The sequence below is a fragment of the Geotrypetes seraphini genome, chromosome 5, assembly GCF_902459505.1.
Source record: "Geotrypetes seraphini chromosome 5, aGeoSer1.1, whole genome shotgun sequence".
In the NCBI taxonomy this organism is placed as follows: domain Eukaryota; kingdom Metazoa; phylum Chordata; class Amphibia; order Gymnophiona; family Dermophiidae; genus Geotrypetes; species Geotrypetes seraphini.
The window spans coordinates 153,995,719-154,013,406 of NC_047088.1; the positions used below are offsets into that span (position 1 = coordinate 153,995,719).

General features: G+C 40.2%; 1 protein-coding gene across 2 annotated transcripts in view; it reads left to right on the top strand.

Annotated features, from left to right (window-relative positions):
• VPS8 (VPS8 subunit of CORVET complex) overlaps positions 1-17,688 on the top strand; it is a 755,312-nt gene that overhangs the window by 335,548 nt on the left and 402,076 nt on the right. For both annotated transcript variants that reach the window (XM_033944522.1, XM_033944523.1), the window contains one exon: positions 7,021-7,110. In XM_033944522.1, the coding sequence (XP_033800413.1) occupies positions 7,021-7,110 (90 nt within the window). The remainder of the gene's footprint in view (positions 1-7,020; positions 7,111-17,688) is intronic.

Here is a 17,688-nt window from a genome sequence, read left to right on the forward strand (position 1 = left end):
TTTCATAAAACCATACAAACAACAAAAGAAGTAACCAGTCTGGTAACAAATATATAAATGAAGATAATGGTATTTGTGACCAAAGAAAAACTGTCATGTACGGGCATGAGCCACCACTAAAACTCATGCCCTCTAACATGTATAGAAACCTTAAAACAGAGCAACATTAAGGTACAATCTTGCAAATATAAATCACATCTTTGCAGCAAAGACAAAACAAATTTTGTAGAAAAGAAGCATTTACAGAGCAAGCATCAGAAAAGATAGTACCCTATATCAAGAATAACAGTATGGATATATGGCGAGTATAGTTGGGGTCAATCAAAACCATCGGCTAAGGGTAACCAAATCTGTTCAACTTTAGATCTGGTAGGCGAGCTGGAAGTTGCCAAGTATTCATATTTATGTATTAACATAACATTGGCACACCAAAATGTAGTATTGAGTAGGTTAGCTGACTTCTAATTAGATAAGATCATTTGGATTGTTAAGGCAATTAATATATCGAAGTTTTTTTCTGGTCTGTTATCAATAAATCTGGAAGAGCCAAAGATCTAAAAATGAGTACATCAAAGGTTAAATCTGAAGAAATAGGAAGACAGCTACATATAAGTTTCCATATTGCAGTCCAGAAATGTTGAACAATGGAACAGGAGAAGAACATATGTTTGAAGTCTCCAAGATCGGAGAGACAGTGCCAACATAGATTAGAATCTAATAACCCAGCCCTGTGTAATTTACTCGGGGTCCAAAAGGCTGTATGGAAAAAGAAACAAAGGAATTGCATTAAATTAATGGAAAGAGTAGGTCTATAAGATCTCGTAAAAATATCAGACCATTGGGCAACTGTACCATTCCAAGAGGACAGTTTTTGTATTAAGGGAAAATGATAGTCTCAAATAATTTTGTAAAACAGGGAGGTAGTGACCTTGGGATTGACCAAGTTGATATAATAAGGTAACTTTGGAGGTTTCTGGGATGGATGGTTCCAGAGGCCATTTTAGTTTGGTTATACAATGAGAAAGTTGCAACCATCTCTAGAATTCGGAAAGGTGTAGTTGGAAGGTGTGTTGTAATTCTGTAAAGGGGGTTATAGTCATGTTTTTGATAATTTGGTTTAAAGACCATATGCCTTTATTTATCCAATGGGGCCATGAGACAGGCTTATTTCCTATCTTAATGTCATTGTTATACCAGATGGGAGCTTGGAGTGTTCAAGAACTAGGTGAGTAAAACGTTTTCCAATTTAATAATGGCAATTCTAGTGGTATGTATAGAAGCAAATTGGTGAGGAATTTGAGTTTTAGGCAAGTAAGGAATACATTTCAGAGGTATAGGAGACAATAACAATAACAAAGTTCCAACCATAACCAATTTAGAAATAAACTCAATCAACTACCCCATTCAAACCACTCTAAAACTACTAGGAATGATGATAGACAAATGCTGCACCATGCAACCACAAATAAATAAAACAATACAGAAATCATTTGCAGTTATGAGAAACCTAAGAGAAGTCCGAAAATTCTTCAAAAGAACACAATTCCAGCTCATAGTACAATCCCTAATCCTAGGTCTACTAGACTAGTGCAATATCCTCTATCTCCCCTGCCCTAAAACAATGACAAAGCAATTACAAACAATTCAAAACACAGCTCTGAGACTCGTCTACTCATTGAAGAAACACGACCACATTACAGAGGTATACCTCAACTCACACTGGCTTCCAATCCTGGAAAGAATACTATTTAAATTCTACTGTATACTATTTAAAACTATAAACGGAGACAGCCCAACGTACCTGAACAACCGACTCACACTCCATTCACACACACCCAATCAAAGAAGTTAAACAGAAAAAAACTATATGACGGCCTCCTAGCCCACTCAAGCAGCAAAACTAGACAACCAAATCTCCAATCTACTGATAACAACCCCAGACTACAAGATGTAAGAAATAAAGAATCCCCTGGACCGGATGGGATTCATCCGAGAGTCTTAAAGGAATTGAAGTTTGAAATCGGAGAGTTATTGCAAAAACTTGCAAACCTGACAATCAGAACTGGACAGATACCGGACGACTGGAGGATAGCGAACGTCACCCCAATTTTCAAAAAAGGATCGAGAGGGGAACCGGGCAACTATAGACCTGTTAGTCTTACGTCTGTCCCTGGCAAGATGGTTGAAGCACTGATCAAGGATAGCATAGTCCGGCACTTGGACGCATACGACTTGATGAAACCCAGTCAACATGGATTCAGGAAAGGGAAATCATGTTTGACTAATTTACTCCAATTTTTCGAGACCGTGAACGAGCAAATTGATAGTGGGAAGCCGGTGGACATAATATACTTGGACTTCCAGAAAGCGTTCGACAAAGTTCCACACGAAAGACTTCTCAGGAAACTACAAAGTCATGGCATAGAGGGGGATATACAAAGATGGATAGGCAAATGGCTGGAAAACCAAAAGCAGAGAGTGGGCATAAATGGGAAGTTCTCCGACTGGGAGAAAGTGACTAGTGGTGTACCCCAGGGCTCGGTACTTGGGCCGATCCTTTTTAATATTTATATCAATGACCTGGAGGAAGGAACATCCAGTGAGATCATCAAGTTTGCAGACGATACAAAACTATGCCGGGCAATCAGATCGCAGGAGGATCGAGAGAAACTCCAGAGCGACTTGTGTCGGTTAGAAACATGGGCGGAGAAATGGCAGATGAAGTTCAATGTGGAGAAATGCAAGGTAATGCATTTAGGCAATAAAAATAAGGAATACGAGTATACAATGTCAGGTGCAACTCTGGGGAAGAGTGAACAAGAAAAGGACCTGGGTGTACTGATAGATAGGACCCTGAAGCCGTCGGCACAATGCGCGGCAGCGGCAAAGAAGGCAAATAGAATGTTGGGCATGATAAAGAAAGGAATCTCGAGTAGATCAGAGAAAGTTATAATGCCGCTTTATAGGGCAATGGTCAGACCACACTTGGAATACTGTGTCCAACATTGGTCCCCCTACCTAAAGAAGGATATAAAGCTGCTGGAGAGGGTGCAGAGACGAGCAACAAAACTGGTGAAGGGTATGGAGAAACTGGAATACGAGGACAGACTTATAACACTAGGATTGTTCTCCCTTGAGAAAAGGAGACTGCGTGGGGATATGATCGAGACCTTCAAAATACTGAAAGGAATCGACAAAATAGAGCAGAGAAGATTATTTACATTGTACAATTTGACACGGACTAGAGGACATGTAATGAAGCTGAGGGGGGACAGGTTCAGGACTAATGTCAGGAAGTTCTGCTTTACTCAGAGAGTGGTTGACACCTGGAATGCTCTCCCAGAGGAGATTATGACAGAATCGACCATCCTAGGCTTCAAGAGCAAACTAGATGCATATCTCCTTAAGAGAGGCATATAAGGATTTGATGGACTATAAATTACGCCAGGTGTACACCTGGCAGGGCCTCCGCGTGTGCGGATCGCCGGACTTGATGGACCGAAGGTCTGATCCGGAGAAGGCAGTTCTTATGTTCTTATGTTCTTATGTTCTTATGTACTCTTCAAGAAATCCCTGAAAAAGTCTTAACACCCCGAGTACCTTCCTTCTTCCCATCTTCTTCCTGACTCCCCGAATCTTTTGTAACCCACCTTCTATAACTCTTTTGTACTCTGCCTTGAACTGCAAGGTAATGGCGGAATAGAAATCTCTAATGCAATTAAGTATGATTCAATGTCGTGCCAAGAGGGTTTGGTTGATGGATACGGTGCGGACATCCACAAGGTACCATAACACAGAATAGCAGCTAAATGGTAGGAGTAAAAGTCAGGAAAACCCATCCCACTTTGTTGTTTAGGTGCTTTTAAAGAAGTTAGGGCAATACAGGGCACTATACCATTTTAAGCTAAATTAGGTACTCGTGAGCCTCGTGGTTAAAGCAGAGAACTAGAGAAGCCAGAATTCCAATATTGTGATGCTTCTTGTGATCTTGGGCAAGTCATTTCACACTCTTGTTGCTTCAGGTATAATCTTAAGGTTCTATTTACTAACCTGCAATAAAATAGTGCAATGGTGTGCTATTTTACCATGGGGAAAATTTGCCACAGCATTCACTAATATGCATGTCTGTGAATCCCACTATTATTTTTTTTTTAATATTGCTGCATCCAGGAGTATCATGTATTCTTACATACTTCCTTTTTCTTTTTCTTCTCTCTGCTAACTCAAATTTCACTCTATCACTCTTAAGTCCACCATCTGTTTTACTTACCTATCAACTTTCCGTGTCCTCTCATCTCATAGTTCCCCTTATTTTTCTCCTACGTCTAATTGCTACTCTTCTACTCTATACTCACAATCCTTCATTTCCATACAATTCTCCGAAGCTGCTATGTGACATGGAAAAGACTGTAAAGCCATTTTGGGCATCAGAAGCTAGAATGCTTGTACATTAAATGGTTAGAACTGGTTTAGTGACGAATGTTAAAGGCACAATAAGTTTTGAGGATTGGGGCCTAAGTAACAAACTGTGCACCAGAAGTGAAAGTCTGTTAAGTGCAGTTTACCACCTACACAACCTGGGAAGAAACACAGGCTTTGTGTGGTGGCATCTCCTGTGGGTCCCAGATTCTTTCTCCCTCTCTTCCCTCAATCCCTTAGTCTAGGATCTTTCTTACTCCCCTTTCCCTCCTTCTGTGGTCTGACACTTCCCACTCTCTCCTGTTCCCCTCGCCCTACAGGTCCAGCTCCTCCCCAGCTCTGTCCGTGAAACCTCACTTTTTCAGTGACAGCAACAGCCATAACAGGCTGCTTAGGCTGACTTGGAGCTTTTCCTGTGCCATGTCCCTGCCCTCTGCTGCAATTTCCTGTGTATGTGAGGGTGAAGATGCAGCAGAGGAAAGGCTCTGGGTTGACTCAGGCAGCCTATTATGGCTCTGCTGTCAAGATGTAAGGTTTCATGGGGGGGGCAGTGCCGAGGAAGGATGAAGGTGAAGTACCGGATCTGCAGTACAAGGGGAGGAAAGAGTGAGACAAGCTGCAGTTACAAAAAATCCCCCCCAAAACTGGTGCACTATGTACCAGAACTACAGCACACCTCCTCGATGCTCATGATATACAGGTTGAACATTTCTGCTATAAAACAAAATATTTTGGTTTATGCATTTCTTGATTTTTAATAAAGGAGCTTCGTACTTCGTTATGGCGTTACTCTGATTTACTTTGATTACTAGTAGTTAAAGTTGCTAAGTAGGAAGAATTTCAGAAACAAAAAAACAGAAAAAAGAGTAACTGTGGAAAAGATGTTCTTGATGCAGGTATTTATTCAATCCAATACATAAAAAGCAATCCACATAAGATGTCAATGGTTCCATACAGTAATCCACATGAAAATTGAATTCAACATGGTCTGTGCTATGGCAATGATTGCCTTCCCCAATGGTCCCAAACTGTGAGGGCTTGTAGTTAGAAAACACTAATATGAATAAAATATATGAATGCATGTGTGTGAGATAACTTGTATTAAACTAAAGAGTATAATGAAGGGGTGAAAATGGATGAGGTGAAAAGTTGAATGAATATCCAATACTGGAATATTGATTGGTGAAGATAAACATAATGAATTAGACCCAAAAGATATGTATGTGAATTTGAAATGTAATAAAAGTAGATATGAGTAGGTGGACTATAAGTAATAATAAAGTAAAAAGGATGGACAAGTGAAAAAAGCATGAAACGATAAGAGAAAGTATACAGACGAACAAAAGGGAAATCTATAATAATAAAATAATGGATGAGATTAACATAAAACATGTAGATACATACCCAAACTGCACGGATTTGTGGATAAAAGCTAAGGCGACTAAGATATCTTAAAAGCATAGGAAAAAAGGATCAATATTCAAAAGGATGACGGTAATAAGAACTAAAAACAATGTAATAAGACAAAAACAAAGAATGATCCAAAAAACGGCCCTTTAAAGAACCAACCCAAACATGGTGAGCAATGACATTCCCCAGAGTTCTCTCATAAAAATGGCTGATGCAAATAATGATATTAAACAGTCTTGTAGTTCTGGTACATAGTGCACCAGTTTTGGGGGGGATTTTTTTGTAAAGACTGCAGCTTGTCTTATAGCGGCCTTACAACCATACAATGACGGCAACAAGATTGTTTATGATAAAAGTCATATAAAGGGGTAATCCAAGGAAATAAATTAATCTTGGAGTGTCAGCGATGATCTCAACTTCTAATAGGGGAAACTTGTGCTACATGTAGTGAGGACTTGAAATGACAGTGGACAAAATAAATGTGCAATTTGAGTCCTAGGGCCAGAATAATGATATAAATGCCAGCCATCCAGTAAAAACCCGTAATAGTAAATGATAGCACCATAAGCCAAGTAAATGCCAAAATTTTAGAGAAATGTTTAAACTGATCAAAAGAAATTTAAATCTACAGCCAACATTAAAATTGAACCCAAGGGAATAATAAAAGTAATAATAATTGCAGCAAAAGTCTCCAGTGCAGAAACATCAATATGCAAAAAGAACTTACAAAATCCGACCTGAGTGAAAAGCTCTCCAAACTGTTAGAGTCATGGAAGAATGACAGAACGCTGCAGGAAACCAGAGTCTAAAAGTGAACATGGGTGAGCTAAGAATGTGAGTGTAAAGAGTATGAAAATAAAGGCTAGAAAAAGAAACTAATATGACTAGAACAGTGGTGTGCAGATTAGATGAAGAAATCAACACCCTCCTTTCTACTAAGGTGCGCTAACCAATTAGCGCGCATTAAACGCTAACGCGTCCATACACTAACATGCGTGTGCTAATTCGATTAGTGCACCTTAGTAAAAGAGGGTTCAAGTGTATGTATAAATAAAAGTGGTAAATGTCAGAAACTTCATTTAAAAATATGCTCAAGTTCTTATTTTTTCTTAATTTTAAAATTATCTTCTTAGCTCTGCTTTAATGTATATTGTATTTTGATTCAAAATAAGTGCGCTTTTCCTTTTATAGGAGTTGGTCGCTCTAAACCCTTGTAAAGCTGCTGACATGATTGCCACCCATTTCATTGAACAGATTAATTCAATTATCAATAAGCTTAAGGTAAGAGAGTCAATTCATATGGTTATGCTTTTAAACTTCACATTTTGCAATAATGTCTAAATTGCCATGAGCCACAATTATAATTCTGTCAGTAATCAATACCTCTCTTCCTGCCTGCTTTAAATTATTCCATTTCAGGAATACAGAGAGCCATATCTAGGTTTTACCTATTTAAAGTAGAAGACATCCAAAGAGCCTCCATCTGTCCTTTTACTAGTTGTATATTAAGCGCTTGGATTTGCCCATGTTGAAGGCAGATACTCTTCAATATCTATACTATTTCATAATCAGGACAGGTGCTCAATGTGATAGTCATAAACATTATATGATCCACAAAAAGAGCTCTCTTATATTCTACTATGGCCACATGAACATTCCTTATGTCATTCCTTCAAATACTTTCTGCAAATTCTGTTTTAGAATGTAGGAATCTCTGTCCTGTGATCTTTTCAGTAGGAAGGGCTCCAAATACCCATTATACTGGGCAACAAAAAAAGGGGTTTTTTTTTGCTACTGAGAACTTAATTAATTTAATGAAGCTGATTTCAGGTCTGTAATTGAAATCCAGCTAGCACGTCAAGTTTCTGAGATACACGTTACTGATTTTTTAGACAGTTTGTCATAGCGGCACAATATTGTGAGTATGAACTGTGTCCCACCAAACTTGTGTTAAGGAGTTTACTCTGAAAACAAATACGAAGACAATAAGGAGATATGTTACAGCATATATTTACGCCTCTCTTAACTCACACAAAAGTGATGTCAGCATGTTCAGAAATGTTTGAGATACTTGCTTTTACGCTTGTACTGTACATTTGTCTCTCTTTGCAAGAACCAACAATAGTTTCTCATCATACTGGGATTGAACTTTCCCTGATATCCTCTTTCCATCACCTTGATATCTTGATGAAAACTTTACCCATGCTCATCACTGACATCACCAAGCTTGGGTGGGAAGAAGTCGAGGTGAGAATGTAAGAAGTGCATTTTAAGCGACATTCTGGCACCCATTAGCTGATATGCTGTCAGCATGTTCTCCGTTAGCTCAGCATAATTCTTTGATCTGTGTTTACCAAGAAAATTCTGAACAACAAGCATGAATGCTTCCCATGCTACTGATTCAGCTGGGTTCAGCTTCTGTTTGAATGCATCATTAAGGAACAGTTCACAGATTTCGGGTCCAACAAAAACCCCTTTTTGATTTTAGCTTACTTTTCTTGAAATTAAACATACTTCTTAGGTGCTGAATCGCATCACCATTTCTGTCCATCACCACTATGTTAATCCAAAATAGCAGGCAGTGCAGCACACATGAGGTGCCCATGCTTTATCTTGGTCACCAACTTTACAGCCAAAATAATACTTGTATGCACTTTGAAGTCTGCTGCACCGATTCTTTTGCTGATCTTGTGCAGTAAATTGTCCGCAGACATAACAGACATTATCAGGATGGTTAACACAACTTCGTCTATTCATAATAATTATAATATCTTAGACAAAAACAAACAAAATATAAAAATTCACAGATAGGAAAAGCAGCACAATCACTTTTTAGTATAAACTTTCAAATTACTGGTATATGTGATCGATGAACTGTCCTAAAATGCAATATTGTGTTACAGAAACAGTAAAACACTGACGCTTTACGATAGCATTATTGACAAAAATGATGTAAACACAAACTGACGCATAACTTAAAAACAGGATGTGATAGACGAAAACTATTTTCAGATTTAGAGTCAGCATGTGGTTCGTGTTAAAGTACAGGTGACAGAACTCCAGTAGCAAAATACTTGTTGACTAGTGTAACTTTAATACATGTCTTCCAAGCTTTATATACTACCTGACTCCTTTTGAGAAATTTATTACATTACATTTGTGATTTCTATTCCGCCTGTGCCTTGCGGTTCTAAGCGGATTACAGTTAAAAGAGATCAGGACATTACCGAGAGAATTACATTACAACGATTTAAGTAAATTACATGTTGTGGTATAGAAATACAAGTATAAGATATCTGGATTTATCGATAGAATAACTTGACAGGGTTCAAGTAGTTACAAGGTTCAGTGGGGAAAACAATATAGGCAACTGAAGAAAGATACCTAACTTTGAAGGAATCAGTTAAGTGGATACCTAAGGGAGATGCTTTTTTAGGAGAAGGTTAAATGGATACCTAAGGGAGATGCTTATTTAGGAGTTTGGATATTTTTGGTAAATGAGGTTCAAGGGGATGACTAGTGTGTTATTTGCTGGGGAGAGTGCATGTGCGATTGGGGAGAGGAATATTAAGTAAGGACGTGTTTTTTGAAAAGAAATGTTTTGATTTCTTTCCGAAACACTTTGATGTCTGTTGTTTTGATCATCAGTTTGGTGATGGTGGGGTCAGTTTTCGCTGCCTGAGTTGCTAGAAGGCTGTCGTAAAGTTTCTTACGTCGGGTACCATTATGAGGGGGGAAGGTGAAAAGATTCTGAGTTCTTCTTGATCTGGGTAGTCGGTAGCGGCAAAGACGGTTGTTCAGGTAATTGGGGGCCATACCATGGGTTACTTTGAAAAGTAAGCAGTAGAGTTTGAATTGAGTTCTTGCTTTTATCGGAAGCCAGTGAGAGTCTACATAGGCGGGTGTGACGTGGTCGAATTTGCTGAGCGAGTAGATGAGTCTGATAGCTGTGTTCTGAACGGTCTGTAGTTGTTTTATCATAGTATTTGGGCAAGGTAGGTAGAGGCTGTTGCAGTAATCTAAGGAGCTGAGTATGAGGGATTGTACAATGATCTTGAAGTGTTCTTTGGAAAATAATTTTCTTATTTTTCTTAGGTTTCGCATGGTGAAGAATGCTTTTTTTATGGTTTTGTGTATTTGTGTTTGCATTGTGCAGCCTCTGTCTAGGTGTGTTCCCAGAATTTTGAGAGTATTCTGTATTGGATATTTGATTGTGTTTACATCTAGTTCTGTTAGGGATGGTTTTTGTTCCTTCTCTAGTAGTAGGAATTTGGTTTTCTCCATATTCAGTTTTAACTTGTGGTTCGTCATCCATTTTTCTACAGTTTCTAATGTTGTTTTCAGGCGTCCGTTGGAGGTGGGGTCTTGGATGTCGAAGGGGAGGAGGATGGTTATATCATCCGCATAGCTGAAGGATGTAATGTTTAGGGCATCTAGGGCCGTGCCTAGGGATGCTATGAAGAGGTTGAAAAGTATGGGCGATAGAGGGGATCCTTGTGGAACTCCGCAGGGGTTTGACAATGAGTCGGATAGAAGATCATTTGACTTGACTCTGTATGATCTTGTTTTGAGGAATCCTTGGAACCAGTTGAGAACATTACCTGATATTCCTATGGCATCTAGTATCTGGAGTAGTATGGAATGGTCAACTAAGTCGAATGCTGCTGAAAGATCGAGTTGGATGATTAGTAACTTATTTCCTTTGCTGAGGTGCTGACGGGCTATGTCTAGTAGGGAAACCAGAAGTGTTTCAGTACTGTGATTGATTCTGAATCCGGATTGAGTAGGGTGTAGGATGTGGTGGTCTTCTAGGTAATTGACGAGATATTGTGCTACTAGACCCTCTATGAGTTTGATGTATAGAGGTATAGAAGCGATTGGTCTATAATTTGTTGGGCTGTCTATTGGGCCTTTGGGGTCTTTTAGTATGGGAGTAATTATGATTTCGCCAAGTTCCGGGGGGAACTGACCTTCCCTTAGGGTAGTTTGCAGCCATAGCGTGAGACCAGCTGTGAATTTAGTGGACGCTGTAGCTAGTAGATAAGGAGGACAATTGTTCAAATCACATGAAGATTTGCTGTATTTTTTATACAGCCGGTCTAGGTCTGACCATTGTGTCGTTGGGAAGTCGGTCCAGATCCTATCTGCTGAGGTGGCTTCGTCTTTTGTGGGTTTTGTTAGTATCTCTTCTAAGATGTTTCGAGAGTTGTTAAATGTGGATCTGATTGTGATGATTTTGTGTTTGAAATGGTCCGCTAGTTGGGAGGCTGTTGGAGTTTGGTTTCCTAGGTTTCCTAGGCGAGGTGGGGTTTGGTATCAGTGAGATTTCTGACAAGGTTGAAAAGTTTTTTTGTGTCCGGTTTATCGGTGCCAATGAGTTTGGAGTAGTAGTCTGTTCTTTTTTCCTTCAGTTTGATTTTGTATTGTTTGATTTGGTGTCTCCATTCTGTTTTGGTGTGGTCTTGTTTCTGTTTTTTCCATGTCCTTTCTAATTGTCTGCATTGTCTTTTTAGGTGTAGGAGTTCGGCGTCAAACCATTTGTCTGATGGTCTGCATATTTTATTTTTTGTTTTTAGTGGTGCTAGTTTGTTTAAAGCGGATTCACTTGTGGAGCGCCAGGTGTTTATGAATCCTTTGGGATTGTTTAGGTCTATTTCTGGGTCTACTGTGTCCCAGAATGTGGTAGGATTGATTTTCTTTCTGGACTTGAAGCTTGTTGTGTGTGGCGTGGGTTTGTTGTTATTCTGCACCCAGTTAATTGTGAAGGTGTACTTGTAATGGTCAGACCATAAGGTGGGATGCCATGAGCCGTTGGTGATGTGGATGTTTTGTGTGTTAAGGTTGGGGAAAGTGTAAGCGGCTATATCAAGTTGATGGCCCTTTTCATGCGTGGGTTCGGGATTTATCCTCTATCCTTTTTCTGAAGTTCCATTGGACACCATCAAATACCTTTTTGGCTTTGTTGAAAGGAACATTGTAGGGATATTTTTCACTTCCCTATCCAGATAACATTAAATAGGAAAAAAAACCCCTATCTGATCCTTATGAATTAGGCCCATTGTTTGGTAGCTCCTTCCCCTGCAAAATTAAATTAAAAGCTTAATTAGACAGTCTTTAAATTAGATGGTCTTTAAATTTTCTATAGGATCTGCTAGAGAAACCAATCCTGGGGTCTTGCCTATTCCTTTTTTTAATCTTTTATTGTATTTTCAAAGCTAACAAAAATGCAATACAATATCTGTACAAATAATAGTAATCATATATGCACTTATAATCAATCAGTATCCATACAACATTAAAATCTCCATACCCAACCAACATTTTCATAAAGGAATATAACCATACAAAAGAAATACCTCCCTCCTGCCCTCCCTCCCCCTGGGTGTGTGTGTATATATTATGCCAACAGAATTAAAGAAAAGACAACTAAAATGAATCCACAAAAGATGTCAATGGGCCCCAAATTAACTTGAATCTCTTAGTATGCCCCAGCTTTTCCGCATTCATCTTCTCATACCTATAATTTAAGCATAAATTTGCCCACCAAAAAGTAAAGCTAAGGTGATCCCAGTTCTTCCAATTGTGAGTAACCATTTGCATGGCTATCCCAATCATAATAATGAAAAGCTGACATTTTTATCTGTCCAATGAGGGCTACAGATTACCGTATTTTCACGCATATAACGCGCGCGTTATACACGATTTTACAAACCGTGCATAACTGTGCGCGTTATACGTGTGAGCGCGTTTTACAACTTTTTTTTTTCAATCCGATCGGCATCCCCCCTGCGAACCGGCATCCTCCCCCCCGCTCGCGTCACCCCCCCTCCCCCGCGATCCTACATCCCCCTCAGCACCGCAAAACATGTCTTACCCGATTGGGCACCGGCACCAGCACCAATGCACAGGATGTGCCAGTGCCAGTGCCCGAAGATCCTCCCTCGTTGGTTTGGGTTGGTTTGGGCTGGGCTGAGCTGGGCGGTGCGGTGCAGGAGAGATCCTCCTTCTTCCTGCGCCGGGCTGGACTAGGCTTTGAGCATTTGCGCATGCTCAAAGCCTTCGAAGGCTTTGAGCATGCGCAAATGCTCAAAGCCTAGTCCAGCCCGGCGCAGGAAGAAGGAGGATCTCTCCTGCACCGCACTGCCCAGCCCAGCCAAGCCCAAACCAACCCAAACCAACGAGGGAGGATCTTCGGGCACTGGCACTGGCACATCCTGTGCATTGGTGCTGGTGCCGGTGCCGGTGCCCAATCGGGTAAGACATGTTTTGCGGTGCTGGGGGGGATGTAGGATCGCGGGGGAGGGGGGGGTGACGTGAGCGGGGGGGGGAGGATGCCGGTTCGTAGGGGGGATGCCGGATCGGATTGAAAAAAAAAGGTTGTAAAACGCGGGTAAGCGAGCGGGGGGGGAGGATGCCGGTTCGTAGGGGGGATGCCGGATCGGATTGAAAAAAAAAAGTTGTAAAACGCGGGTAAGTGAGCGGGGGGGGAGGATGCCGGTTCGGAGTAGGTGGGAGGAGGTTTTAGCATACGCGGTATACGCGTGTGCGCGCTATATTAAAATTTTTTTACATAGATTTGTGTTCCCCGCGCACTATTCCCGTGTGCGCGTTTTACACGGGTGCGCGTTATCTACGTGAAAATACGGTACCTCATATGTCAATGGAATTGATGACTCAAGTATAGCATTAATCTGTCCCCATATCGACTTCTAAAAATTGAGTATCAAAGGACAATAGAACAGATGATCCAGTGTCCTTATATCAAGATGACAGTACCAGCATCTATTAGATTTAGAACTGTCTAACTTTTCTAACCTAACCAGAGTCCAAAAAGTTCTATGTAACAAAAAAAAACATGTTTGTCTCATAGATGCTGACGCTGTACAACTCATCCTCCAAGTCCAAATTTGTGGCCATTGAGTAGCAGAAATTCTTTATCTCAATGCTCCAAATGTCTCTAAGACTAGTTTTTGGTTTCTTATTCATATAACCAGATATTAATTTATAATTTATTGCCTATTCCTAAAATCATAATTGCTCATCTGTACCTTCAGCCCTGAAATATATTTGTCTGAAGTTCTGTCTTATGCCACTGAAATTGATGAGATCCATATGTTCATAAGAGCGTAGCATAAGAATATTAGAGCTGCAGTACTGGGACAGACCGCAGGTCCATCAAGCCCAGTGTTCTGTTCCAACAGTGGCTAGCCCAAGTCACAAGTACCTGTCAAGATCCCAAAGAGTAAAACGTATTTTATCCTACTTGTCCTAGGAATAAGCAGTGGATTTACCCACATCCATCTTAATAATGGCTTATAGACTTCTCTTTTAAGAAGTTATACAAACATTTTTTAAACCCTGCTAAGCTAACTGTTTTTACCACATTCTCCAGCAATGAATTCCAGAGTTTAATTATGTTTTGAGTGAAGAAATATTTTCTCCTATTTGTTTTAAATCTACTACTTAGTAGTTTCATTGCATGCCCGCTAGTCCTAGAATTTTTGGAAAGAGTAAACAAAGTGACGCAAATCTACCTGTTCCACTCCATTCAGTATTTTATAGACCTCTATCATATCTCCCCTAAGCCATCTCTTCTTCAGGCTGAAGAGCCCTAGCTGCTTTGGCCTTTTCTAATTCTGCCAAATCTTTCTTAAGATGTGACAACCAGATAAGAATTGATTTCAGCACCCTGAATAGTCATATCTAAAGCTTATGAGCCTTTATAAAACTACACAAAGCTAGACCAAATGTATATAGTATCAAACACTAGGGAACCCTGTTTATCCAGGATCTTTGAAACCTGATTTTAAATAGAGCATGTTTTCAGTTGGTATGTCGGTAAACATCTTTCCTTTCCTGTTCAAAAACAAATTTGTTTGACTTAATTGACTAGTCTGTCATCTACTTTCAGCATTGTTTCAAGATGTATCCGGTCTACCTTGATAATTATTTTCTATAGTAATAACTGTTTTGCAGTCATCTTCCTCTTCTAAAGAATCCAGTTTCCTATATTAGACTGCTTTCATACAGTTCCATATCCTAGGCATTGGCACTGAACTATCAATGTTTTTAATTCACAGTAATCCCTTATATCTTCCTCCAGCTTGTTAAATGATTAGATCTCAAAAATCTTTACTGTTTAACTTCCAGTACTGTTTTCACTTCACTATTTGAAAATCCCTAAAGCCAATTTGAAATGAGGCATGATCTGACCTAGAAATAAGTTAATGCTCCATTAACTCATTCATCCAAAGGTTGATGAAGCCTCCAGATATTGGCTACTTTCAGCCTCTCAAGCAGCTTTTTAAGAATATTACTATGAACACAGTTAACATCCCCTATTAACTGTTCCTCAGTGAAGTGCTGTCCCTTTTTTCCCTTGTTCAGCAGCTTTCCTGACTCCTTTCCCTCCCAGCAGCATCTCTCCTTCTCCTTCCCTCCAGATCCAGTAGCAGCTGTCCCTTTTTTTCCCTTGTCCAGCAGCTTCCCAGGCTCCTTTCGCTCCTCCCCTCCCAGCGGCATCTCTCCTTCTCCCTCTCTCCAGGTCCAGTAGCAGCTGACCCTTTTTTCCCTTGTCCAGCAGCTTCCCAGGCTCCTTTCCCTCCTACCCTCCAAGCAGAATCTCTCCTTCTCCCTCTCTCCAGGCCCAGTATCAACTGTCATTTTTTTTCCCTTGTCCAGCAGCTTACCAGACACCTTTCCCTCCTCCTCTCCCAGCAGCACCTCTCCTTCTCCTTCCCTCCAGGTCCAATAGCAGCTGTTCCTTTTTTTCCCTTGCCCAGCAGCTTCCCAGCCTCCAACAGTGGCTTTCTCCCCTCCCAGCAGCTCTCCTTATTTGTTCTTTGATGGGTCGCGCTGCCTCTGAGGAAAGAGGAAGTTGCATCATCAGAGGCGGCTGTGACTCGGCAAAAGCCCCAAGGCTGCCTTAGTGAATCGCTGCGCTGGTAAGTAAGGAGAGAGCTGCTGGGAGGGGAGAAAGCCACTGTCGGAGGCTCCCCATGATCTCGCCGGCCCTGCGCGGACCAGATGGAAATTACATCTCGTCGGCCCTGCGCGGACTGGCAGGAATTTTCTGCAGACCAGCGGTTGAAGAGCAGTGGTATAGAGAGTCCCAAAGATGACATAAACAGTTTCACCTCATTGTAAACCGCCTAGAAGTCGCAAGATTGTTGGCGGTATATAAGAATAAAGTTATTATTATTATTATTATAAACAAGAATAAATCTTTTATAGTTTAATTATCTTTCTGTTCTAAATGAAGATTGATGTCACCAAGTAGAAGATTATACACATCGTTGGTTAAATTCAGTAGAAGATACTAAAAAAAAATAATCTTCTTTAAGTTTACTCCATTTGTTTGGAGGAATATAGAACAGAGTAATGATCAAACTATCCGTAAGATCTTGCTTAGATAGTTTTTAAGTGAAAATTTCTAGATCTTCAATGGATTTCGTATCAATAATCTGGAAATCAAAGTAAAACCTTAAAATAATTGCAATCCCTCCACCTCCTTTTGAAGCCACAGATAGTGCAATCATTTTATAACCATTAGGATGAATGTCATCAATAATAATATCATTATCTGAAATTAGCTATGTTTCAGTCAAAAAGCATATATCAAGATGGTTTTCTTCTAACCAATCCTTAACTAATTGTACCTTGTTCCTAATTGATCGTATGTTTAAATATGCACAAGAAACAGTATGGTAATCTGAAATGGTTAGAGCAGGGGTGTCCAATGTCGGTCCTCGAGGGCCGCAATCCAGTCGGGTTTTCAGGATTTCCCCAATGAATATGCATGAGATCTATTTGCATGCACTGCTTTCAATGCATATTCATTGGGGAAATCCTGAAAACCCGACTGGATTGCGGCCCTCGAGGACCGACATTGGACACCCATGGGTTAGAGAGTCTGTGAAAGTTACGTTTTTTTTCAAACATCCGTTCTCTTTTTCTAATAGTTCTGAAAGAATGATGAGTGGTATTGAGCATTTGAATTGGAAAGGGACCAACTTCTGAACAATCATACAAAGTGTGGGATAGATGATAAGATCTATGAGTCCTAACATATCTATTTAAGGAGTAATGAACAGGAATAGGTTCATAAACTAATGCGTTAGTGAACCAGATTCTAAAATAGATTAGATATAGAACTAAAATGGTCAAAAAACCATTCCTAGAGAAATCTGTATCTAATTAAGAAAATTAACACAAAAAGTTAAAAACCAATCTACTAAATGAAAATATGTAAAAGAAAATATTTATTCAATTCAATAAGACGCGCCATTAGGCATTAGACTTTTTAAAAGTCCCAGTGCCTGATGTGGTGAGAAAGGGACGGAGAGTGCTCCCATGCCCAGGAAACACAGCTACTGCTCAGGTCTCAAGTAAGAATGGTAGTTCAAGCAGTTATTCCCGCTGGACTTTTGAAAAGTCCCAGCGCCTGACGTGATGAGAAAGGGGTAGAGAGCAATCCCTTGCCCGGTAAACACAGCTAATGCTCAGGTTGCAAATAAGAATGATAGTTCCTTGTTCCTAATTGATTGTAAGGAACTTCCTAGGATGCTGAATTTTGAACTCACCCAATTCTTAAGCTTTCTTTAGGGTTATGTGCGTGTACTTCTTAAAAGCAGTCCTGTGGCTAGCTTCTGGTTCTCTCCAGTTGTTGGGATCTCGAACACCCCTGTTCACCCTACCCGCTTTCTGGGTTCTGCTGTCCTGTCGTATCCTAAATCTTAAATCTAACCTTGATAGCACGAGTTTTCAGTAGGGTAGGCAGGCTGAAGTTCTATCAGAATCCAGTAAGCATGCAACCTGAATCCTATGTTGTGCAGTAGCCAGGATTCTCTTCTTGCTATC